This window comes from Schistocerca nitens, chromosome 10, assembly GCF_023898315.1.
Source record: "Schistocerca nitens isolate TAMUIC-IGC-003100 chromosome 10, iqSchNite1.1, whole genome shotgun sequence".
NCBI classification, from domain to species: domain Eukaryota; kingdom Metazoa; phylum Arthropoda; class Insecta; order Orthoptera; family Acrididae; genus Schistocerca; species Schistocerca nitens.
The window spans coordinates 207,295,351-207,321,185 of NC_064623.1; the positions used below are offsets into that span (position 1 = coordinate 207,295,351).

Here is a 25,835-nt window from a genome sequence, read left to right on the forward strand (position 1 = left end):
CATAATGTAACATTAACTACGTCCACGGTCTCTGGTAAGCCCACTGTTACCAGCCGAGAGCCGTGACATGCTCTGCTTATGGTGAGGTGTGGGGTCAGTTTCCAAGACCGGGAGCTGCCACAGTTTCCAAGACCTGGAGCCACTACTTGGCTGTAGTTACTCCACTTGCCTCGGGAGGCTGACTGCACCCCATTCCTGTCCTCCCACCACAGAAAAATCCCTGGCAGTATTGGAAATCGAACCCAGGTTCTCTGCACGGTGGTCAGCTGCACAGATCACTCAGCTAATTAGGTGGACAGATACAGCAAAACCCCATTTTTAAGTTCCCACATCTTACATTAATTTTTGTCAGTCCCAACAGAAGTCTTATTCTCTCAATACAATGCTTCCAGATCCCACCATTAAGAATTCCATATTACAACATTTCCAGCATTTTAAGTTTTCTTCGACAGTACCGTGACTTTTAACATTGATTTTCACACACATTTCTGCAAAAAGTGCATCAGGTTCCTGTCAAAAATTAGTGTCACAGCAAAGCAGAAAACACGGACTATAAACAAAGTTACTGATCACGTAATGAAGCATTAGCGTGGTAAGTGAGACATTCACTGTCGGCGTTTTGGGTCACAGCCACCTGTATTACAAGCTCACAGTTTGTAAGTGAGGGAAAGCAGGCTCAGTCACTGCCTAATGATAATCACGATCTGACAATAGTTACAACCCTCCTCCCACTCATTGTGTTGTATTACAAAAGCTATCATTTAATTTGACAGTCATTTATACAAATAAACACTGCTTTTGAAGATGGCCGTCTCTGTAATGGGCTTTCATGAGTCGTCATTACTTCTGCGTGAAATATGCTATTCCTTATTAGGCATGCGGTCTTAGATTTGTATAACCTAATGTCAGACTTAGGAATTAGATTAGGAAATGAAACACTTAAAGTAGTAAATGAGTTTTCCTATTTGGGGAGTGAAATAACTGATGATGGTCGAAGTAGAGAGGATATAAAATGCAGACTGGCAATGGCAAGGAAAGCATTTCTGAAGAAGAGAAATTTGTTAACATCGAGTATTGATTTAACTGTCAGGAAGACGTGTCTGAAAGTATTTGTATGGAGTGTAGCCATGTATGGAAGTGAAACGTGGACGATAAATAGTTTGGACAAGAAGAGAATAGAAGCTTTCGAAATGTGGTGCTACAGAAGAATGCTGAAGATTAGATGGGTAGATCACATAACAAATGAGGAGGTATTGAATAGGATTGGGGAGAAGAGGAATTTGTGGCAAAACTTGACTAGAAGAAGGGATCAGTTGTTAGAGCATATTCTGAGGCATCAAGGGATCATCAATTTAGTATTGGAGGGCAGCGTGGAGGGTAAAAATCGTAGAGGGAGACCAAGAGATGAACACACTAAACAGATTCAGAAGGATGTAGGTTGCAGTAGGTACTGGGAGATGAAGAAGCTTGCACAGGATAGAGTAGCATGGGGAGCTGCATCAAACCAGTCTCTGGACTGAAGACCACAAAAACAACAATTTAAGACGTAAACATTCCTCTTCAAGGTGCTCTGTAACATGATGACAATTCCCACATTCTTTCTCACCTAGGATACCTCTGGGCCAGGTGGCCTTCTTGAGGCAACAAGCTTTTACCATGATTTTATAATTATTATTAATTGTAAGTCTCACACTGGAACACAAACATCTTTTTAATGTGGTTTCACAAAAAACTTTTTGCTTCTGTGTTTTATTTATACCTTTGGAACAAAGAGGGTAACCCCCGCATGTGCATCTGTGTGTGTCGGCAATCAGCCACTGCCTGTGTGCTAACACTCACAGATGCGCATTTCCTCTTTCGTTCTGATCAGGTCCGAAGTGTAAATAAAACATGGAAGCAATGGTCTTTCATGAAACCACATTAAAAAGATATTTGTGATCTAATGTGAGACTTATTATTGATAATCATTATAAAACTAAAGTAAATAGAACTTGTAACACAATATTGCTTAAAACACTGAAGTTGGCAGTCTTCTTAAACAGAGAACAATAGGGACAAAATCTACAACTTGTTGCCAACAAAGAGGTCACTTGGCTCACAGACGTCCTGGGTGAGAAAGAGGGTGGAAATTGTCATCATGTTACAGAGCACCTTGAAGAGGAATGTTTACCTCTGACATTAGGTTTGTACCAACCTAAGACTGTGTGCCTAGTATAGATTAGCATATTTCACGTGCAAGTAACAACTTGCGAAAGCCCATTATAGAGATAGCTGACTACAAAGACTGTGTTTATTTGTATAAATGACTGTGAAATTAAAGTACAGCTGCTGAAAGACAACACAATGAGCAGAATGAAGGTTGCTACTGGAGTCACAATCGTCAGAGCATTTAAGTTGCCACAACTGGAAACAGTCGACAGGGATGTCCTGAATTGTACCAACCCCCATGAAAAGACCTAGGTAAGAAGTTTTCTTGTCGCAAAAAAATAAAAATAATTACTGCATATTTAATTAAGAAGTCTGAAATGAAATGTGCCATTAGATTAACTTCATTAATAATAGTCTGTAAAATTTATATTCTATCTTTTCCATATCATGACTGCTTCTTTAAATGCAACAAGAGAGCTGTAATTCCAACAATGATCCCAAAAAATAGTACCTTGCTGGTGATAATAAGCAAACAAACACTAGTGTACAAACCACATTCTTTAGTAGCTTGAGTAAGTCCCACGAGTGAAATGATTAGAAAAAATATGAAATGTATTTCTGCGGAAGAAAATATGGTAATTCTACAACATGTGGATTCGCATGTTGGATCGCAAGTTCAGTTAGGAGGAGGAGGAGGAGGAGGAGGAGGAGGAGATTAGTGTTTAACGTCCCGTCGACAACGAGGTCATTAGAGATGGAGCGCAAGCTCGGGTGAGGGAAGGATGGGGAAGGAAATCGGCCGTGCACTTTCAAAGGAACCATCCCGGCATTTGCCTGGAGGGATTTAGGGAAATCAAGGAAAACCTAAATCAGGATGGCCGGAGATGGGATTGAACCGTCGTCCTCCCGTGTGCTAACCACTGCGCCACCTCGCTCGGTAAGTTCAGTTAGTGAAGGACCTAGCACTTTCTGCTTCCACCCTGAATACAATTGTGAAAAATCAGCCCAATATCGATGCTAACATGAGACACTCTGGTTCCAAAGCCACAAAACCTAAATACATTCAGTCATCAGCATATGATTGGTTGGATAAACTTGTTGTGAAGTGATTTGTTAGCACGAGAGAATCAGTAATTCCACCAGATGGCAACATACTGAGAGAAATGGCACTTCAGTTTGCTGCAAAAAAGTGGGGACCTCCAACTTCACAGCATCGAATACTTGGCTCGATAGATTTAAAACTCATCGTAACATCGTTTACATCAAACTGTGTGCAGAAAGTGTAGGTGATCGTAGTGGAATTGTGGGCCGATGGAAAAAAGAACTGTAAAATATCTTCAAAGATTATGATTCAAAAAATATTTTTAATGTTGACGAAACATCTTTTTTATAACATATTAGCAAGTGAGATCTCATGTTTTAATAGTGAGAAATGCCACAGTGAGAAACCGAGTAAGCGCAGGATAACCAGTTTACTTAAGGGCAATGCTGATGGGTCTGAAAAACTACCTCATTTGGTAATTGCTAAATTTAACAAGCCAAGGTGTTTCAAAGATGTGAGAACTCTGCCCACTAACTGTGTTTCCAACAGCACTGCATGGATGACCAGTTCCATCTTCACATCCACCACATATGCATGAATGCGAAAGTGGGGGTAAAAAATTTGAAAATAGTGCTGCTACTTGACAGATGTCCAACACACCCTGACAATCTGCAGCTCAGAAATATTAAGTTTGTGTTCCTGCCTCCTAATTTTACGAGTGAACATCAACCTATTTCCAGGAATCATCCATTCATTTAAATGGAAATACAGAAAAATGCTTGTCCAGAAGTTCGAATTTACGTACAATTATGGCATGTGTCCAAAATCTATAACCTTATCACTTTTAGATGCTACGTATTATATAGCCAAAGCATGGAGGGATGCAACTCCTTTAACTATTTCTAACTGTTTCATGATAACAGGATGAAGTTGAAATAAAAAGAAAAAAAAAATAAGCAGGAGCCACTGGAAGAAGGTTTGTCTGAGCCTACAGATTTTTCTGTGATGTTTCAAGAGTATGTCAGTGTTAACGCTTCCGTCATCACTTCATAGGTGCCAATGGTAGATAGCATCCTTACCAAACATTTTGAAGATGGGAAGATAGAGGTGATTGGTGAAGAATATGATGATCAAGAACCAGCTGTGGCAAGGAGAAGAGAAGCTATTAACATCATGAGGCAGTACATTGGTACTTACTCAGATGATGATAAAGCATTTGATACTTCGTATACTGTAAAGAGAGAGGTAGAGGTAACTGCTCTTAGAAAGAAAAAAAGAAAAAATAATTATTTCAGATTTTTTTAAACAGGAAAAATTTAAATTGTTCGAATTTCACATCTTAAACAATATAAAGAGAATGACAGTACAAGTAATTTATTCCCTTTTGCTTGCTGTGTTTCCTATGCTTTCCTGTATTTTACACTTTCCCACGTTTTACACTTTTTTGGGTCTATCTGCTAGAAAGTGTAAAAAGAGAATTTTGCTATAATATTATACTGTGCATTAGAGTCAGCCTGATGATGAGTGCAGCAAAGACGATCAAAAAATCAGTTTTAATAGTTCTTTTAGTTTTAAAATGACACAGTCTAATGCCCAAAATGATTTTATTCTGTATCGGGATAGCCAGACTTTTTACCCTGCGCCTCCTGAATAGAAGTAAAGTGTTAATTATATCTTACTCAGAAGCTCTTCTTGTGTATTCCCCCAGTATTCAGATGGGATTCAAGTACTTTCCAGACTTCAAGTTATTAAAACAAGTACGTTAGGGCTGCCTTAAAATTCCTCTGCTTCCAATACATCAGGGCACTTGGTGAGTGGCTGTTTCAACCAGTCATACGTGCACATTTATCAAGTTCAAAATTTAGAGTCAAACCTAAATCGCGCATTTCAGACAGTTTCTAAGCTGCAAAATGGCATTTTGCCTGTTGTCGTATTACAGGCCTCCCCTGGATGCAGTGTAACACAATTTGTTTAGTTTTATGGATTAAAGTATAGCTGTACAGATATTATTTTTTCTCTTTGAATCTTTTGTAACTGATTAGGTGCTCAATTGAGGAAAATATATTCCTGCTGCCAAGCCATCTCAACTTGTCACCTGCAAAATACAAAATAAATGAAAAACAGTCACACTCTTCTTGTAGCAATCTTTTAGAGTGGACCTATGTCAAGAAGTGCAATTGTATTTGAATCAGATTGAAAATAAATGGTGTGTTAGTCTCATAGCTGCATTGCCCACAATATTTAAAGCAACAGAAGCAGCAACTAAAATGGGGAAAGTATTACATTATATCATGCCTCATGATTTGCTTCTGCTTACACAGCATATGTTACACTAAACTGTGAGATGTGAGTTTTCATTCTCACACTGGTTTGTAAGGTGAAATAGGCTTAAATATGTGAAACTGTGAGGTATTTGGTTGTTCTCTGGGACATCTTGAAGAGGACATTGAAGGAAGTTTGAGAAATGTCAGAAATAGTTGAATCAAATGAAATTTTAGGAGATGACAGACATTAAGAGAATAGTGTGGAAACAAAAATCATGAGCTCTTCAATCGAGACAGAAAAACCAACATGGACAATTATTATTTGTGTAATAACAAACCTTGTAACCACAAAGCACTAATTCAACCATTCATTCAATGGATAAAAAGGTAACATGGGCTGCTGATCAGTTCCAATGACTAACGATCAAAAGATATCCGACGTTACATAAATCGAATCTAAAGATGTACGGGACAGGGAATTTCTGCAAGTGAAAGATGGGAGAACACATTGCATTGTAAGACCACAAGATGTGTGCCAACAGTAAACAGAGAAATATGAATAGAGGTTACCTTCTGTATAACAAAAAGAGTTCTCAAACACTGCATGCTTAAAATCATTTAAAATAATATAAATAACAAGTAAATATATTTCGGCAGGTCTTCAAAAAGAAATTAAAGAAGTAAACATTAGAAAAATGGTGGCGAGAGTAGAAAAAAGGTGTACTTACCATGGTGGTTGTTGCAATCTTGACAACAGCAACAAACAACAGCTGAAACTGATCCTTTAGCTTCTAGAACCAAAAGGTTCCGTCTTCGGGAGCTAATGGGAAAAATGAAGAACGGAGAAAAAGTGTGAAGTCACAGATTGAGAGGATTAATATCCCAGAAATCTGGGACAAGACAGACATAATGGAAAGATTGAAAATAAAGATGGACAGCAACAGATGGTGCACTGGAAATACCAAAGAAGTTAGCGGCACACAGAAGCAAAGGTGGCAGTCGGCTGACACTGGATCAGCAGTCACTGGCTAGAGTGTAGAGGGTGGCGGGTGACATAAAATCCAGGACAGGTGCGTGAAAGACAAAGAAACAAATCTCGTCAGAAATGGAATCAATTATGTAGACAACTGAGGAAAACTGTAAAACAAAACAGCTGGAAGCTGTGAAGATGAAGAATTGAACCTGCCGATAAAGAATGACAACTGGATGAATACTAAAGAATCAGCTGAGATTAATGAAGGAGGCTACCACTAATAAATCCTCGAATCTAATATTTGCTGGCAGAAATTTTTCTTATAAATTGTGTTCTCTCAATAAAAGATTTCAGCAGTGTGAAGAGTGTGAGACAGATGTCTACCACCACATTTCTGCAGCTCTCCCTAAAGAAATGCAGATCAGTAGAAGGTCTTTCGCGCTTTGAAATCACCAAAAGATCTAAAATTCCAGCATATTACTTCTGTAGTCCATTGTCCTCATGTATCTCTTAACTTGAGCCTGCTTTCATAGTGCATAAAACAGTTTACATTACAGGACCATCAGCTTAATAAGCCATGTTTGCAAAATATTGACACGAGTTATTTACATATCAGTTGAAAAACAGGCAGTAGACAGCCTCAGAGAAGATTAATTTGTGGTCCGAAAAAATGTATCAACACACAAGGCAATATTTGACTAACGACTGTCTATTTACCAAGATAGACTGAACAAAGATAAACCTATATTCATAGAATTTGTAAATTTACATACTTGTACAGAAATTGGACTGCAGTTGTAATATTTGAAGGACATGAAAGAAAAGTAGTAACGGAGGAGGGAGTGATATAGGGTTACAACATACCTCCAATGTTAGTCAATCTATACATTGAGCAAACAGTAAAGTGAACCATGGAGAAATATGGAAATAGAATCACAGTTAGGGAGAAGAAGCAAAAACTTTGAGGTTTGCCAAAGACACTGTAATTCTGTCACAGATAGCAAAGGACTTAGAAAGCGAGTAAAAAAAAAACATTCGTAGTATTTTGAAAAGAGGTTATAAGATGAACATAAAAAAAAGTAAAACAAGGGTAACAGAATGAAATCAAATTGAAATTGGTGATGCTGAAAAATCTGGACTGGGAAATGAGACACTAAAAGCTGTAGATGAGTTTTGCTATTTTGACAGCAAAATAATTGACAGTGGCTGAATTAGAGACAATATAAAATGCAGACCGGCAATAGCAGTAAATATTTTTCTGGAAACCTCAAATATAAATATAAGCATTAGGAAGTTTTTCCGAAAGTATTTGCCTGGCGTGTGGCCTCGTATGGAAGTGATAAACTGTTTGTATACAAAGACAATAGAAGCTTTTGAAATGCTCTGCAAAAGAGTGCTGAAGTTTAGATGAGTAGATTGGATAGTTAATTAATCAAATTGGGAAAAAAGAAATTTGTGGAACAAATTGATTGAAAGGAAAGATCAGCTGACGGGACATATCCTGAGGTGTCAAGAAATCATTAACTTGGTACTGATGTGACATGTGGGCAGTAAAAGTTCCAGAGTTAGACCAAGGCTTGAACCCAGCAAGTAGGTTCGAATGGATGTAGCTTGCAGTAGCTGTGTAGAGATGAAAATGCTTGCACAATGTTGACTAACATGCGGAGTTAAATCAAAACAGTTTTCAGACTGAAGGCCACGACAATGTTAACAACGATAAAATTGTTTTTCTTGTTCCTTCAGCTCTTAATAGCTTCTAATTTTCACTGGGCATCTTGAAACTAGACATCACTTTCTGGATACACTAACCTCTGTCATAGCCTCATTCCTTCCTAAAATCCCCACTCTCTTTCCTAAAATTCCCTTTGACACACAGTGTCAAATACATATCATTAAATGTTCCAGTGCTCCAAATGATTGCTTCAGTTTCACGCTGCAACACAACTGATTCAAATCTGAGGACTGCTGATTGGCAGAGGAGATGCACAACAACTGGCTATACAAGTCCCAGTGCCTTGTACATTTACAGGCATAGTCTGTTTATACTTGTGACTCTTGCAACTGTCTTTTTGGTTCAGAGTAAAAGATATTTTCACAATTAATACTGGCAGTTTACCAACAAGTCTCCCATTGTCTTCTATACCAGCTTTCATGGCACTTCCTTTAATATTAACATTCAACAAATATAAGGCCTACTTTTTTCCTTCAAGTAAATGGAAGATGAAAGAGAAGGGCAACCACCTATGTACCCCGCATCTATGCAGGGAGCACAGTACCACACAACGGAAACCAGCGTTCACTCTAGCTTTCAAGCACTAGCTCTTTTTTCAGAAATAGTACACACATTTACACACATAAACACACAGACGCCTGAACACACACTCCCGTGGCCGTAGCAAATCTAATTATTGATACTTGATAATTGACAGCTGCTTTCAACAACTGAGTATCAATAATCAGTCTTGCTGTGGCCACAGGAATGTTCATTTTATTACCTGTGTATTTACACCTGTGAATGTGTGGACTATTGCCAGAAAAAGAGCTAGTGCTCAAAAGCTAATGTGAATGTTGATTTCTGTTATGTGGTACTTGCTCCACGCATAGATCCACTGTGTGTGAGTGATTGCCTTTCCCTTATTTTACACACGGCTCCATCCAGGAATTTCAATTATTGTTGAAGATAAAAGAGAAATATTTTCCGTGAAAAGTGCTGCACGGCATCAGTGTGTTTAAATATGGGAAAACTTGGGACTACCAAAAGCTATTGTAATGTATATTTATTCAGACAAAACCAGCTCCAGTCACGTGACAGTCTTCATGTCACAAATTAACACGACATCAAAGTTATAGGAAGGTTCCTTGTTGTCAAATACATCAGACAATTCTGTTGTCAGTTTACTGTACGACTTTAGCCAGACAGGGTGCTGTACACTAGAGCCAACTGTAAATTTTTGCACTCAGTGATATGAAAATTGCGTAAGGTGGTAGAGGCAGATGTACGTGACAGTTACTCAGAACAAAAACCCTTATGTATTTGACACCAAGTGGTGTTTATCTGACACTTGAAGATGGTCGTTCGACCGATACTGGTTGTCTACAAATAAATATACATCGTATCAGCTGAACAGCTCCACAACACAATTCTTTACGAGGTAAATGTTTATAGCAACATGCCATTTTTCTTAATATCTTACACTGAATGCCACTAGCATCTCAAATATAGGTGTATCGTTCCAAAGAGAAAAGAAGCACATTGTAACAAACAAGAATCTGACCATTTTGCACACCAAGCAATGTTTTTTAAAGAAACTGGCATTGTAATGGTGTCCACAGCAGGTGAACATGCTTGATGCCTAAGTGTTTTGGATGCCATCAGCTTTTTAAGGAAAACTTTTCTGCCTTGTGAAGTCACCACTGGTGTCTACTTTTTGCACCTTCTTTTCTTGTCTATCCACTTCTTCAGGTAGGCAGGTTTTGCCACTTTGGAAACAGAACAGATAAGGAAAGGAGATGCAGGAAATACACACTAGCAACGACTGCACGGGGAAACAAGGTTCTCCGTTAGGACTGATAGAGCCCAAAAATATAAAACTTGAGACCAGAAGAAGATTAACAGAAAACTGTATGCTCTGTATGAGACCTGTAGTTGAAAGGATGGTGGAAGGGAAGAACTGCCAGGGGCAAGCTTCAGAGAAAAGTATGTGTGGTATATCACCAGTGATATGGGATGTTCCAGTTATGCTGAAATGAACAGAATACTGGCAAGCAACACAAATGGAGAACTGCACCCAACTAGTCTTGGGACCGATGACCAAAACAACAACAACAGTAACAACAACAACAAAATGGCACATGTCTACATACTATCAAAGACAAACCAGTACCATTTCAACCGCATAACAAGCTCCTAAATCACCACATGAATAGGACTGCTCTCCATTCCGCTCCTGTCCACAATTGGTTTCTTTGTGTGTCCGCTCACATGCTTCGACATGTACACCAAATACGGGAGCACATAAGTCCATCTTCTGTATTTTATCTACAGTCCACTGGAAGTCCAATTAATACACCAATGACAAAGATACATAGAAGTAGTTGAGCTGAAATCACAGTACCCACCGGCAGTACTCTGTGAAAGTGAGGACGTAGCACTTATCCTCTATACAGGCCACACTGTTGATGTCTTTGTGCTTTGAAGCAAATATTTCGTCTTCCGTGTCTGCAGAAGAGATGCCCTGTTCCGTGTGCTCTGGTCGGTAGTACCAAAGCAGTGACATCATCATTTCGCCTAGAAAACAACAAGAGAACAAATACAATACATAAAATATCTACTTATTACAAAATCATATTACGAAGTGAGTCGACATTTCTGCTAACTTAGTTCCCACCAATCAAAATGCATGTCATGCTGCATGTTTGACCTAGGTCACATTTGGAAAAAAAAAAAAAAAAACCTGATGCAAAGAACATGCTTAAATATACAGAATGAAATAATTTACCATTGTGAAATTCATATCTTTCAATGCAGATCTTAATATGGTTCCTCCTTCCAATCATCGACAAACACAAAGATAATAAATACTGAGATACATGATAGAAAAGCAACTGCAATAGTGGAAAGGTATTCGGACAGGATAACTGTGAGTTTCTACAGAGATTATCTAAAAAAACTTGCTCCCCTTCTAGCAATAGTAAATCATAGGTCACTGGAGCAACAAAGCATTCCTAGTGACTGGAAAAAAGTGCATGTCATTCCTGTTTCCAAGAAGTGTCATTAGGCAGGCTTATCTCACTGACATCAATCTCTCGCAGAATTATGGAACAAATTTCATGTTCATGTATTGAGGGTTTTGGAGAAAGAAAATTTCTATAATAATCTACACAGATTCAGCAAACAGAGACATTGTGCAGCTTGCTCTGTTTCTCCATGAGCTCCAGAGTGCAGTAGATCAATGGTGTTGCGGTTGATGCCATGTTCCTTGATTTTGAGAAGGTATGTGATACAATTCTGTACGGTTATTTAGGAAAGCTTACTAAGTATTAGAACAGATCTGTGACTGGAATCAGGATATCGCTGCAGACAGAACGCATCATGTTGGTATTAACAGAACAAAACTGACAGATGTAAGCAATGTTTTAGGAGTTCCTCAAGGAAATGTGAAAGAACCATTATGGTTTGCAGTATATACAGGGTGGTCAGAAACAGACTGAAAAGCTTTAAGGGTATCTGACAGAAGGTTGGGCTGAGAAAGAAATGTTAAGAAAAAAAATTTGGTACACTGTGCCATTTCTGAGTTAATTAGCACTGAAGCTAGCCAATATGGGCACTATGCACGCAAATTCAAGTGGCCCGCCAGAGAGGGCATCACCAAATGTGTACTTCTTTTGGTTTCCTAAACCAAACAAGAGAGCAATTCAAAAATTGGCCATGGGGCAGGAGAAAAGACTGAACACAAGACAAGGGCTGAGCAGTCTCTTGCGCTGTCATCTAAACTATGACAACAACCGGCACTAGTCGTATCTGGTGCACATGATAACCTGATTGGCTAAATTCAGTGCAAACTAAAATGGAAATGTTGCAACATGTCAAATTTTTTCTTAAAAATTATTTCTCACAACAGCCTACCCTGCAACATACTTATAAGCTTTTCAGTTGGTTTCTGACCACACTTTAGTGAATAACAATGGCAGCTCTGTGAGTCTGTTTGCAGATCATGCAGTTATCTATAAGAAGGTATCAATGCCAAAAAGACTGTAGCAAATTGTACGATAACATGGAGAGGATCAGCAACTGGGGCAGGGGCTGGCAGTTGATCCTGAATGCAGTATTGTGTGTAAGTAAGTGAAAAAGCAACTACTGTATAATTACACCGCTGATGACAAATCGCTGTAAACAGTAGCTACTGTAAAATACCTAGGAATAACCGTCTAGAGCAGCTTAAAGTGGAATGACCACACAAAACAAATAGCTGGGATAACAGATGCATGGTTGAGATGCACATGAAAACCCTTAATGTAATGTCATTCACACATGAAAGAAGTGGCTTACACAACACCTGTTTGGCCAATCTTATAGTATTTCTCTTCAGTGTCGGATGCTTTCCAGGTTGGAATAATAGAAAATATGTAGAAGATCCAGCAAAAAGAAGCACAATGTAGAAAAGGGGGTATATGCTTTCTGCTCCATTGGAGACCAGCAGTGGACGAGCATAAAATTCAGTGTTTACAATCCCGAACCAACACATATATAGACAAAAGACCCCTTACACCCACAGAAATTTGTCCTGAAGAATATTTATGACAGTCTTGCAAACAGTACAGTGTTTAATCTTTCGAACAAGCTTTATGTTGAAGTCAGCAATTATGAGCACAACTTATTTGGCGAAACACACTGACACAATAGATGCACTCAATCGATATAAACACACTTAAGTTTGCAACTACACAAATAGAATGTAGCTGGCCAAAAATAGAATTTGCGTATAGTCCACAGTCGAAGCCAAGGCAGTCGACTAATAGCAGCTGATGAAATGAAAGACCCACGTAAGTGAGCACACGTTCCACTGCACGCTCCGAGCTGTAGATGCACGGATATAGTCGCTCGGTGGTCACGGGACCCAGCCTGTTGACAGAACATGTGGTCTGGGTGTGCGGTCTCTTCCCAGAGTGCCACATACGGTGGCAGCTCCAGATCGCGGCACCACCAGTGGTGACGGCTCCAGCAGCTGTGACGGCTCCGTGTCGCTGTCAGAGACAGTTACAGTACCTCCTACCGAGTTCTGCTACATCGAGGAAGGAATTTATTTTACAATTTTGCTTTTACCACAGATTCTTTCAGAATCATCCCTAAAATATCCTACAAAATCTTAAAAATCCCTATATTCAGGCCATGTAATTATAATAACAGAACCAAATATTATTTTCTACACCCTTTTGCTGCACTTAACATGGAACTGTTGGGTTCTTGTACTGAGCAATAGTTTTCTAGCATTCCAAGTCTTGTAAGAAACTACCTGTTAAGGTTTTTCTTGTTAAGTCTATTTCGTCTGTCTCTTTTTACATTTTTGGGAAGACTGAACAATATTTCCACCTCAGTATCTGAAGAAGGGACTGTTAGTAGAAGGGAAATGACTACATTGATGCTATCATAAATAAAACTGTCACAGTGATGTTTCAAGCTTAGTACCTTATTCCAATAAATTTCAGCTGGCAGTTTTCTTTATTTCTTCATCCCCTTCAATCCCAAAATGCTTGACTTTGGTGAGAACTGGATGTCTCAATTCATTGTCTGCTTTATGTATGTTGGTTTCTCTCACCAAAAAAATGCAAATGGCTATCTTTCACAGACTGTTTCTCGAGATTTTGTGCTACTTGGAGATTTCACTTCTACACAATAGGTGTAATCGGTCACCTTTCCATGTGATTACTGTTGGTGTAATACGACTAAGTTCACGACTGACAATAACAATTGCACAGTTAACGCCATGTAAAATTAGACAGACTTCATTCAATAACAGCTTGAGAGAATCCCCTTAATAGGTCTATGGTGTCATAGAGTAAAGTAATATATCGAGTGGTGCCTACTTTAAATAATACGTCGGCACCTTAAATCCGATTTAACCAATTTCCCTAAACCCCTGTCAAAGCAAAACAGCCCTAAATCGCACATAATACAAGGGTGGTTTGAAAAGTTCTCGGAACAGAATAGAAAAAAGTACTTACATCACTGAAACATTTTTTTTATTTTTCAATGTAGTCTCCCTGTAGATTAATGCACTTGGTCCAACAATGTTCCAGTGCCTTGATCCCATCTCGAAAATAAGTTTCCTCCAGGCCTGCAAAATAGTTGTCAATTCCGGCTATCAATTCTTTGTTCGAAGTAAATCTTCATCCACCAAGAAAAATTTTCAGTTTCGTGAAGAGATGGATGTCTGATGGAGCCATATCAGGTGAATAAGGTGGGTGTGGCAACAATTCATACCTTAGTTCGTGTAATTTTGCCATGGCAACAGCATGTGTTTCCGATCCAGCATCAAGAGCCACGGCACCCATCTTCCAGATAATTTTTTTGTTTCTAATTCTTCAGTTAAAATGTGATATATCCTTTCAGATGACAGCTGGAAATCGTGAGCAGTTTCACACACTTTCAATTGGTGGTCCTCCATGACCATTTTGTGCACTTTTGTAATGATTTCTGGAGTAGTGACACATCTTGGCCGACCACTGTGTGGATCATCATCTAAGCTCTCCTGACCAAATTTAAATTCATTTGTCCACTTGGCAACAGCTGAATATGAAGGAGCAGAGTCCCCAAGTGTATTCTGGAAATTGGCACGAATATCCTTTGCTTTCATATCTTTCTTTATGAAGTACTTAATCACTGCTCAAATCTCGATTTTAACCATCTTCACAAATCACTACACGAGAACAACAGAGCCATGTCGCTGTCACAGCTCTCTTCCAGGCACAGAATGTGGCACGTGTTTACAGCCAGAAGTCCAATGAATATCACGTGAAAAACTTGTTGCGCTAGAGCTGACCTCTCGTGGTGATTACGAGGGCTTCTCAAACCACCCTCGTATAAGAAGTTTTGCCCTAAAAAAGGGCGAAATCCTGAAAAGTGGACACCCTGTTTTGTTTCCATTTTTACGGTGTTGCCAATTCCTGAGTGTTGCTACATCATGTCAGATGAGTCTGCAGTGACAGACTAGAGCATCACTCAAGCACTAATGACTTTTCCAACAATCAGGTCAACAATATGAGACACAAATGGAATCAGTCAACTGTGTACAACGATTTGTGGGGGTGTGAAATGGAATGATCACATAGGATCAACTGCAAGTGAAGCAGGTGTCAAGACTTTTTGTTCACTGGCAGAATATCAGGAAAATGGAGTCACTCTAAAAAGAATACTGATTATGAAGTAGCTGTGCGAGATATCTTATAATATTGCTCGAGTATGTAGGACTTGTATAAAATAAAACTAACAGGTGGTGTTGAAAGGCAACACGAATGGTCACATTGTTACATGGCAGGTAACGCAAAAGACTGTCACGTAACCTGTCTTTATAGAGTAATATGCAGATTCCAGTAGTTAGTACAGTTAGTTCTTTAACACTGCATGAAAACCGCAGACACTACGAGGTGGGATCCAAAATTTTCGGGACTGGTGCTGCCACCTGGAAAGTAGGAGTAGTAGATCTTTGCACGGCTAGCTGGCGAGAGCTGCATATCTGATGAGTCAGTGTGCGGAGTGGCATTCAGCTGGGAGAACGTGTTATGTGCCCACAGTGATTTCTGTAATACTCTGTGTTTGGTGTGTGGCGATTTTACAATGGATTCGCGAACAGAACAGTGTATGTGTTTCAAATTCTGTGCGAATCTCGGTAAAAGTGCGACAGAGACCCTTGCGATGATTCGACAAGTGTTCGGGGGACAGAGCATGAGCCGTACGCGTGTGTTTGAGTGGCATGCTCGGTTCAGGGCCGGCAGTACAGACGTCGAAGATGATGCTCACACTGGAAGGCCCGTGAGCCGCACAACGCCAGACACTGTTGCCAAACTTCGACAATTGGTTCGTGGGGATCAATGTCGAACCATTCAAGACCTTGCAGATGAAGTGGGTATTGGTTATGGGACATATCAACGAATGTTGACTGATGAATTGGGCACGCATTGTGTCGTCGCAAAATTTGTGCCGAGGATCTTGACTGCCGATCAGAAGGCACAGCATGTTGAAGTGTGCACGGACCTTCGTCAGACCGCATCTGATGATCCAACCTCCTGGTCATGGGTTACCACCGGTGACGACAGCTGGATTTACGATTTACGGTTACGACCCAGAGACAAAGCAACAATCGTCCCAGTGGAAGTGTCCGGGCTCTTCAAGACCCAAAAAAGCGAGACAGGGGAAGAGCAAAGTGAAGAGCATGATCATTGTGTGGGTTTTTTTTTTTTTTTTTTTTTTTTTTTTTTTTTTTTTTTAAAATACCAAGGGAATTGCACACAAAAAATTCATCCCACCCAACCAAACAGTGAATTCCACATACTACTGTGATGTTTTGCGGGACTTCATTTACTTGGTCCACAGCAGGGAAGTTAATTTAGGAGGCATAGAGTGGTAAGCATTGTCATGGTACAAACCCCCTTTACTAGATGAATATTTCTAGTATGCAAGGATTGCTTTGTGGACAGCGAGCGCGCTACATGGTGCGTGATTCGCAGAAGCGCGTGGCGCACCCGCACTAGATTTGCAATGGTCGGTGGGACGTCCCCGTCGCCACGTGCCCTGCAGCTTGGGGCATTGTTTGGTTTTTTGCGCATTAAGCGAAAACTATGTAACTTACGGTGAAGAGCGATGCGGCAGTGGATTGTGCTCAGCAATATGCACCTTCTGAAAGATCAGTCTTTATTTCAAGTCACGAGACGCAAAAGTTATAGTAACCTCAAAATCATTTAATATCACGAATACTGAAAGATTAATAAAAATAGTAAATACCGACTGACAGGGATAAGCGAGCACTCATTAAAAATGTTTCGTCATAGCGGATTGAGTGCCCTAGTCATATGTTAAGATTCATAAATAATTAAGCCCGTAAAGAGCAATAAACAAAGTTTAAGGGGAAATTGTTTATAAAATTCAATAGAAAATCCATGATGTAAAGAATGCCACTATGCAATATTTTGGGTGGGATCACACGTAATTTAAACCAGTTTAGTTATACTATACACTTGACTTGCAATAGTTTTCATTGTTTGCAAATTATTATTAACATTTATCACCCATAATTAATTAATTATTATACATATGAAGATTTTGAGCAGCGCAATGTGTAGATCGCTATAGATTACATCTAAAAGTGGTGCTATATGCAATTCTATGTTAAAACTTTGCAGCACAGATGTCAACAAACAAATTTGCGCTAAGTGGTGAAATTTTGCAAAAACTAAAACTTGATTTACGGGCAATAGAATAATCCTAGAAATTAATGTAACATAGTAAGTAAGATGTACTCTTTAGTGCAGTTCTGATGGTGTACTTATTTCTGTCGAGGGATGTATGTATAAAAATTTGTAACCTTAACTGGTGAGACTGGAACTTGCATAACGAGGGGGTTGATGTCCGAGCCTTTATAAGCGAGCGGCCATCTTGGCCATGGGTCAGTCGCTGGACAGTCGTTATGGAGGGCGGGTGGCGAGCAAGCCCACTTAAGGGTGGCCCATGTGGTCGTTTGAGAATTATTTTTCACGCCAATTTATTTTGACAAAGAGTACTGTTTAATAGTGCAAGTGTGCAAGCATATATTTGGTGAACTGGAAGTGCTACAATTATTCGTGTGAGTACGATTTACGAGGTATACATCATTGAAAGTGAACATGTGGTGAACTGTGATTTCGCACCAAAACTGTTAGAACAAAGAGGACAGTGGGACTTGTGGTTCTGTTCGAACTGATTTACATATGTCTGCTTGTGTCTGTATATGTGCGGATGGATATGTGTGTGTGTGCGCGCGCGAGTGTATACCTGTCCCTTTTTCACCCTAAGGTAAGTCTTTCCGCTCCCGGAACTGGAATGACTCCTAACCCTCTCCCTTAAAACCCACATCCTTTCGTCTTTCCCTCTCCTTCCCTCTTTCCTGATGAAGCAACCGTGGGTTGCGAAAGCTTGATATTTGTGTGTGTGTTTGTGTGTTTTTTATTGTGTTTATCTACCAGCGCTTTCCCGTTTGGTAAGTCACAGCATCTTTTTTTAATATATATTTTTTAATTTTTTATTATTTTAATATATTTTCCCCATGTGGAATGTTTCTTTCTATTATATTCAATTAAATATTGAGGCGTAATACAGCAAAGTGATAAGAAATGTAGTGAACCCATCAGGTTGATGGGAGCGAGAGTGGATGGTCGACTTGGTTTTAATGGGATAATTTTAGGGAAGCTTAGCTCATCCATAAAGGAAGTGGCATACAAAACACTAGTTCAACCCATTCTCGAGTATGGCTCGAGTGTCTGGGATCCCAACGGGTCAGATAAAAGGGAGACAGTGAAGCAGTTCAGTGGCGTGCTGCTCGATTTATTACTGGTAAGTTCGATCAACATGAAAATATTAGGGAGAAGCTTTGTGAACTCAAATGGGAATCCCTGGAGAGGAGATTGCTTTCTTTTCGCAAGGTACTATTGAGGAAATTTAGAGAACCAGAATATGAGGTCTGCTGCACAATGATTCTTCTGCCACCAATGTACATTTTGCATATGAACCACGAAGAACAGATATGACAAATTAGGGATTGTAAGGAAGCCTGTATGTAGTCCATCACTTTTTCCTGTTTGTGAATGGAACAAGTGATGAAATGAATAGCTGTTGTACAGGGTACCCTCTGTCATGCACTGTGTGGTGGCTTGTGGGGTATGTATGTAGATGTAGATCTTATGGTACACCCAGTTTGATGTAACGTATCATTCAACCAATGTGACTGAGTGAGGCGATACAGTGGTCAGCACACTGGACTTACAATCCAGTTCTGCAACCTGCCATCCAGTTTTAGGTATTCCATGATTTCCCAAAAACACTCTGGGCAAATCCAAGTATGGTTCCTGAGAAAAGGGAATGGCTAATGACCTTCCCCATTCTTTCATAATCGAAGCTTATGCTCCACCTCTAATGACCGTGCTGTCGACAGAATGTTAAACTCTAATCTTCCTTCTTTTTTCCAGCGGAGAGATGTTAACCCCACGTCTATCTTGCTGATGAATGACGGCTACTGTTTGGAGGTTTCTGTCACATGTTCAATATGTAAAGAGCTGTGTGGGCTTTGAAATTTCCTGTGGAGACACGGCTTAGCCACAGCCTGGGGGATGTTTCTAGAATGAAATCAGTTGGTAGAACACTTGCGCACGAAAGACGAAGTTCCTGTGTTCTAGAATCAGTCCGGCACACAGTTTTAATCTGCCAGGAAGTTTCATATCAGTGCACCCTCCACTGTAGAGTGAAATTTCATTCTGTGTGGCCTTTGTTTAGCCTCAGTGAGTTGGTGCCGGTGTTTGGAGTAGCACAGTGCACTACTGAGAAAAAGCATGCACCATGACAGTGTGGAATAATGTCACAGCAGACCAGAAAAATTCAGTTACCATGATTTAATGTTCATGCAAGTGTCAGATCTCATGGTGTTCACACAAACCTTATTACTTGTTTTGTAATGGTGTAACTCAAGAAGTTTCTGTACTTTGGGATATAATATAGCGAGTGATTAAGTGAATAATTCCTTTGAAGGAAGTTGAAATTTGGTGAAAAGTTTCATATTTCAGCACAAGCACAGCTGCCACAGTAATGAAGTCCATCAGACTGCACCAGTGCACTCCAAATAAAGTTTAATTACAGGTGCAGTAGTTCAGAATTCAAGAGAACAAGAACAATAAATCTGGACATACATACACTGAAAAGCGAACATTGCATTGGCAATGACCAAAATTGATTTGTGCCTATATCTTCCTGCTGCCATGTCGGTTTCACTTTTCATTGAACTACATTCTATTGAATGTTAGATTATGTGGTACGAGGTTACCAGTAAAAACAATTAAAAACATATGTAAAGGAAATCACAGCTTTGGAAGTCTGGGGCAACGTGGGAACAGATAACGAATAGGAGGAGCATGAGGAGAAGACAAAGAAAAGTATTTTCTTCATTCCAGCATTCACTATGCTACAAATCTTCAGAAACGATGTCAGAGGATGGCGTTGACTTGAGAAAACTATGCAGGTTTTACACTAATCACTCAAAAATGTTTGCTTACCGTCATCTGGGTTCTCCCACAGGGCAGCGACCTTTGCAACAAATGGGAGGTCCAGCTTCCTCGGTCCAGACTTGAGGAGGATGCAGTCATGCGGGCACACCAGGTCGCCCTCCACGTGTCGCATTGCGGGATAGCATTTACGTGTAACAGGTACATCGTCACTCTGTAAAGAAGCACGTGACATGTTTAAAAAAATCCAAAGCTGTTTTACACCAGTGTTAAAGGTACAAATCAAACTATCAAAGTGAGCATATTATGGCTTTCACAAAACAGTAATGTGCACAATGCAATAAACTGCAAAAACATCACAAAGAGGGCATCACATCTGCCACTTTTTAGACTTCCTAAAGTAATTTTTTTAAACAATTATGGTAGTAAGTAAATAAAAAAACAGGAAGTGCATTCAGACATCAAATTTGAAACAATTAAAAAAGATGTTGACGAATTGTGTTATTTAGGTACTGTAATTAAAGAAGACAATAGACATAGCACTGAAACAAGACCAAAAAAAATTGTGACTATAAAACATGCTTTCAGTGACAGAAGACAGCTGTTACTGGAGAAGTAGTTAAATACAGAAAAGACAGTTTGTCAGTACTTTCATCTGGAGTGTTCTGCTGAATGGTTCTGAAAGTTGATCACTGTTGAAGACGGACAGAATATTCTTAGAAAAGAAAGAAACGTGCCTTTGGAGAAGGTAAATAATAACCACTTGGACACAAAGGAAATTATTTATTATAATGGTGTTTGGTCCTTAAGCAGCAATTTATGCAAGTTTTCCAGTGACTCTGTGGTGTACAGGAAGGCCTCATCGCTGAGTGACTTAAGACATAATTTTTAGTTGGTTTGATGAATGGTAGCTTGCTCTAAATGTAGAAAAATTTAAGTTAATACGGATCAGTAAGAAAAACAATTCTCTAACATTCAAATACAGCATTAGTTGTATGCTGCTTGACACAGCCTGTAGTCTCGCTACTGGTAGGGTTTGATCAGCATTCAAGAATTACAGAGATGTTTTGGGAACTCAAATGGGAATCCCTGGAGACAAGACAATGGATTTATTGTGGGTCAGGACTGAGGAAATTTAGAGAACCTGAATCTGAGGCCAGCTGCACAATGATTCTGGAGCTATCAACGTACATTTCACATAAGAATCACAAAGAAAAGTTAACACAAATCAGGACTCGTACAGAGGATTATAGACAATTGTTTCTCCCATGGTCCATCTGGAGTGAAACAGAAAAGAAAATGACCAATACCTTCCACAGTGCACCGTGTGGTAGTTTGAAAAGAGTATGTACGTAGATGTACATGTTCATAACCAAGATTCACTTATTGCACATTTAAAATCCAAAATTTTGCTAATTACAGGTACAATCTCAGCTTGATCCCACACGAAATAATGGTAAAGATTAAAGTTGCAATTTTGGCTATGGGCATCCTAATGATTAAAATGCAAAATAAACAACATATGTTATGTCGTTCCATTCTAGAGTTGGAAGTATGTATCCATGCTTCTTACACAGCAAAACTGTATGTTTCAATTTGTTGGATATAAAGGAGTAAGCTGCAATACATTGCAGCTTATGTAATTTCATTTATGTGTTTTGCTGTATTCACACCTACACTGATAAGCTAAAACATTATGGCCACCTGATCAACTGTATATTGGTCCACCTTTCGAATGAAACTATCTAGGTTTCTGGAAATACACAGCACCATATGTCTACAGACAGTTCACACAGTTCCCACAAATTCTGGGTCCATGGTTTAGAAACGTAACATATTCCTTCAAGGGAAGTGATGGAGTACACTATACTTCTCCAACCGATGAATGTCAATCGGGACCTTTGTGAGTATTTCTTTGTTTTTGTTAAGTATGCTATTTCACTTTGTATAATGTGGGGAGAATTTTTGTATTTCTGATGTGCAAGTTCACAAGTTGGAATGGACGCAGTGCATCTGCCAGTCACTGAGACGGGGGCAGTTTGTCTGTGTGTTGCAGCACTTGCTGCTTGGAAGTTTGCCCCATACCACCATTGTCCCACCTAGGAAGTGCACTGTGGGTCATGCAAGAGTGGGTCATGACATCGGCTTTGTCATTATAGTTGCAGCGAGTCTAGAGAGTTCATCTGACAACCTTGGATGAGTTACACTAAATTTCAAGACAAGCTTTGTATGTTACAACCTGTAAATAACGTATAAATGAAATATTCTTACATGTGCCCGACAATGCCCCAGATGTCTTCTCAGCAGGCAAATATGGCAGTCAAGACAGCAACGAGTTCAGTGTCACGCCCTTCAAGCCACTATAGCACAATGCTGATGGCATTGTATCACACACAGTTATTATACCGGCATAGACCGGTGCCATTACGGAAGACAACAACCGTGAAGCGATGCAGGTGGTCTGTTAAAATATTCAAATAGTCCACAGCTGTCGTCGTGCTTCCAATTACTACTACAAGTTCCACAGAGTCCTGGTGAATGTCCTCCATAGCATAACACAGTCCCAATCGGCCCAAGTCCAGGGTACATACAATGCCTGTTTCAAGCAGTCGTACACCTAGATGACTGTGTACGCTGACACAAACGTCAACTCAATGTCACAACAAATGTGATTCAGGTAACATGTTTCCACTGACTCCAGGTGCAATCTTAATGATCTCATACCCAGTCGGAACGGACAAAGTCGTGGTCTCAACATGGGAAGATGTAGGGATCATCTGCTGCAGTGCTTCATGTTCACCAATGTCTGCTGATCAGTGTGCTCCAAAATATTTTTGGCTGCACCTCTACTGCACTGTCATCACATCTGCCAAGATCACTATCTAACTCACCTTACAGAGTAGGCAAGCCTTTGACCTTCACATTCTGTAATAACACTTGGGTGTCCAAACCCCTGCTGTCTACCTGCTGTCTCACTGTCCCACAACAACTTTCTATAGATGCACTTGAACAGCCAACCTGTTTTGCCTTTCTCCAACATGAACAGTCACAGGCACTTTGTGATAAAAATTTTCTCTCTGTCTATGTCACGTAGGTAAGTGGACTTCCCTAATTACAGCACACATCATCACTAGAATGATTCCTCATCCATCTCTGTTCTGCTTCTACAATGTCCTTACTGGTCACATACTTGCAGTGCCACCAGCTGGCATTCAAATTTATGGTGCGCAGTGGTCATGTTTTGGCTCATCAAGTGACTGTGCTTTTTACATAAGAAAATAGTGTATCTCATTCCCGTTGGTTAAAGAGGAGTAAGCTGCAGTACACTGTAGCTTATGTCATTTGATTCATGTGTTCTTACTATATTCACACATACTTTGGAACTTCTACATCTGCTGGTGTTAGCCTCTAACACTTGAGAGGAAAAAAAAAAAAAAAAACAAGAAGCAAAATTCATGAAAACAAGAAAAATCTGCTCATGAAAACGACTGCTGGAGCAGTTTGAAAGCTAAGGGAAAAAAAGTGACAGCACTAACCAATAGCCTTGTCTTCCACGACTTTAAGGTTAGGCTACACAACCTGAGTGAAGAATAGATTGCACTAATATCAATAACAGGATGGCAACTGTTTCATCAGAAGATTTTCCTAACATTTACAGGTGTTTCCAGGTTGATGTTCCCGACTTCCCTAAGCCACTGTTTATTGTATGTGGGGGCAAGTTTCACATCAACGATTTTCAGGACTACAAAAAAAAATCTTTAAGTAACCTCATCGCTTATTAGTTATGCATATTAAAAACAAGATATATATGAAATGAATGATTTTTTTCAAAAAATACTATTAAATATTAATATTTTGTCACACAGTTACTGCACACACATTTAAAATTTTTTGTTATAAAGCTTCATTTACATGGAGGAAACTTGCACAAGACATACTGTTTGCATTATTTTATAATTCAGCCTTCAGCCTGATCTTAAGTCAATAAAAAGTGTAAGCATGATGTCACAATGTATGACAATACAAGACAGACAGCAAAGTACTACTTTGCATTGAAACTAATTAAACAGAATTGAAGACTGATTATTCAGTGCTGATCTACTACAAACATATCTGTGCATACATGCATCCATATCGGTATGTTTTAATAAAAAAAGAAATAAAATAAAATAAAGGCCACATTTAATTTGCATGAATGACAATTTCACCCCTAAGACAGAAATTCTCACGTGTGTGTTACACTCTGCTTCATTCACAATCATACAATGGGAGAAAGACATGGATCCCAACAACCCACTGACAATAATGACAATTCCTGAGGTGGCTAAGTGCACCGAGAAAGTGAAGACGGAGCACTGAAGAATACAGCAATTATTAAAACAATTCAATGCAGTTCTTCACTTTTCCAACTCCACAATCGACTACTTCAGGAAGCAGAGTCTAAGACAGATTTCTAAAAAAAATGAATAAGTATATTCAGACCAACAGTTCCTGCCAGAGACTCTAGGAATTCCCTGGTTTTTCAAGCAAGTTCAATTACCTAGATAATTCTTGATTCTCTAGGTTCTCCAGGCAATGTTGCCAGCCTGAATAAGCATACTGGTTTCTAGTATTTATCAAGGTAGGAAGCAGATGTACTTACAGTGAGGAAGACTTTGGCCTCAAAGGATGCACCTTCCCAAGACCAACCGTTGGACCACCTGGGACCCAAGGACTTGCGCGGACCGGACAACACCCTCGACTGGCGTCGGGCGGGAACTGAGGGGGTAGTACCGGCCTGCCCCGTGGGGGTGGCAGGAGGGGGGCTGCGGCGCCCGTTGGAGGAGCGCCGTCGTCTCCGTTCCGCGGCAGCGTTCACCACTGAAGCGGAGGGTGCGGTCCTAGGTGGAGGCGGAGCCGTGCGCCGCACCTTGCGCCCCGCTGTAGGAGCAGCTGCTGGAGCGGGGTTGGCTGCAGGTGTGGGGGAGGGCCCCGAACCATTGGCCTGCAACTGCTTAGCTGGGGCCTCCACCGGGGGCAGCCGGTTATTGTTAATGCACACACCTGGCTGCAGTTTCTTTCTATGTGGGTATACCTGTTCAACCAATGAAAGCTCAGGTTACTAACTTCTAACACACACACACACACACACACACACACACACACACACACACACAGAGAGAGAGAGAGAGAGAGAGAGAGAGAGATTAATTTTGACCATCATAATCAATGTTCTTGGAAAGCCCGTAACTGTGTCATTGACATTGTCGAGAATTTACTCTCACTTTTAAGCACATTTGTTTACATAAATATTTTTTGTGATGATTGCATGAATGATTTTCTGCCTCTCTTACATGTAGTAGTAGTTTTAAGGGCTATAAAGTGTTGTGCCTCATCCACAGCAAAGAATATCATCCAAAAGCCAATCATTACTTACACTTTTTGTTTTTGTAATAAAAACATGCTACCAAAATATTAAAACTGTAAGTGATGATACACTTGTGGCTCATATTCTGTGTAATGGATGATGTACAACACATTATAATCTTTAAAAGATAACTACAATGCAAAAGAGACTGAAAAATCACACATGCAGAAATCACAAAAAATATTTACGTAAACAAATGCACTTGAAAATGATAATAAATTCTCCAAACATATCGAGTTAAGCATGAAAAAATAATAAACT

The 25,835-nt window shown here is 39.8% G+C and overlaps 1 protein-coding gene across 1 annotated transcript in view; it reads right to left on the minus strand.

The window, feature by feature from the left end:
• LOC126210004 (basic proline-rich protein-like) overlaps window positions 1-25,835 on the minus strand; it is a 152,556-nt gene that overhangs the window by 10,985 nt on the left and 115,736 nt on the right. Inside the window, exons 6-8 of the mRNA XM_049939111.1 lie at window positions 24,810-25,241; window positions 20,219-20,381; window positions 10,547-10,715 (exon numbers count right to left, since the gene is read on the minus strand). Of these exons, the coding sequence (XP_049795068.1) occupies window positions 10,547-10,715; window positions 20,219-20,381; window positions 24,810-25,241 (764 nt within the window). The remainder of the gene's footprint in view (window positions 1-10,546; window positions 10,716-20,218; window positions 20,382-24,809; window positions 25,242-25,835) is intronic.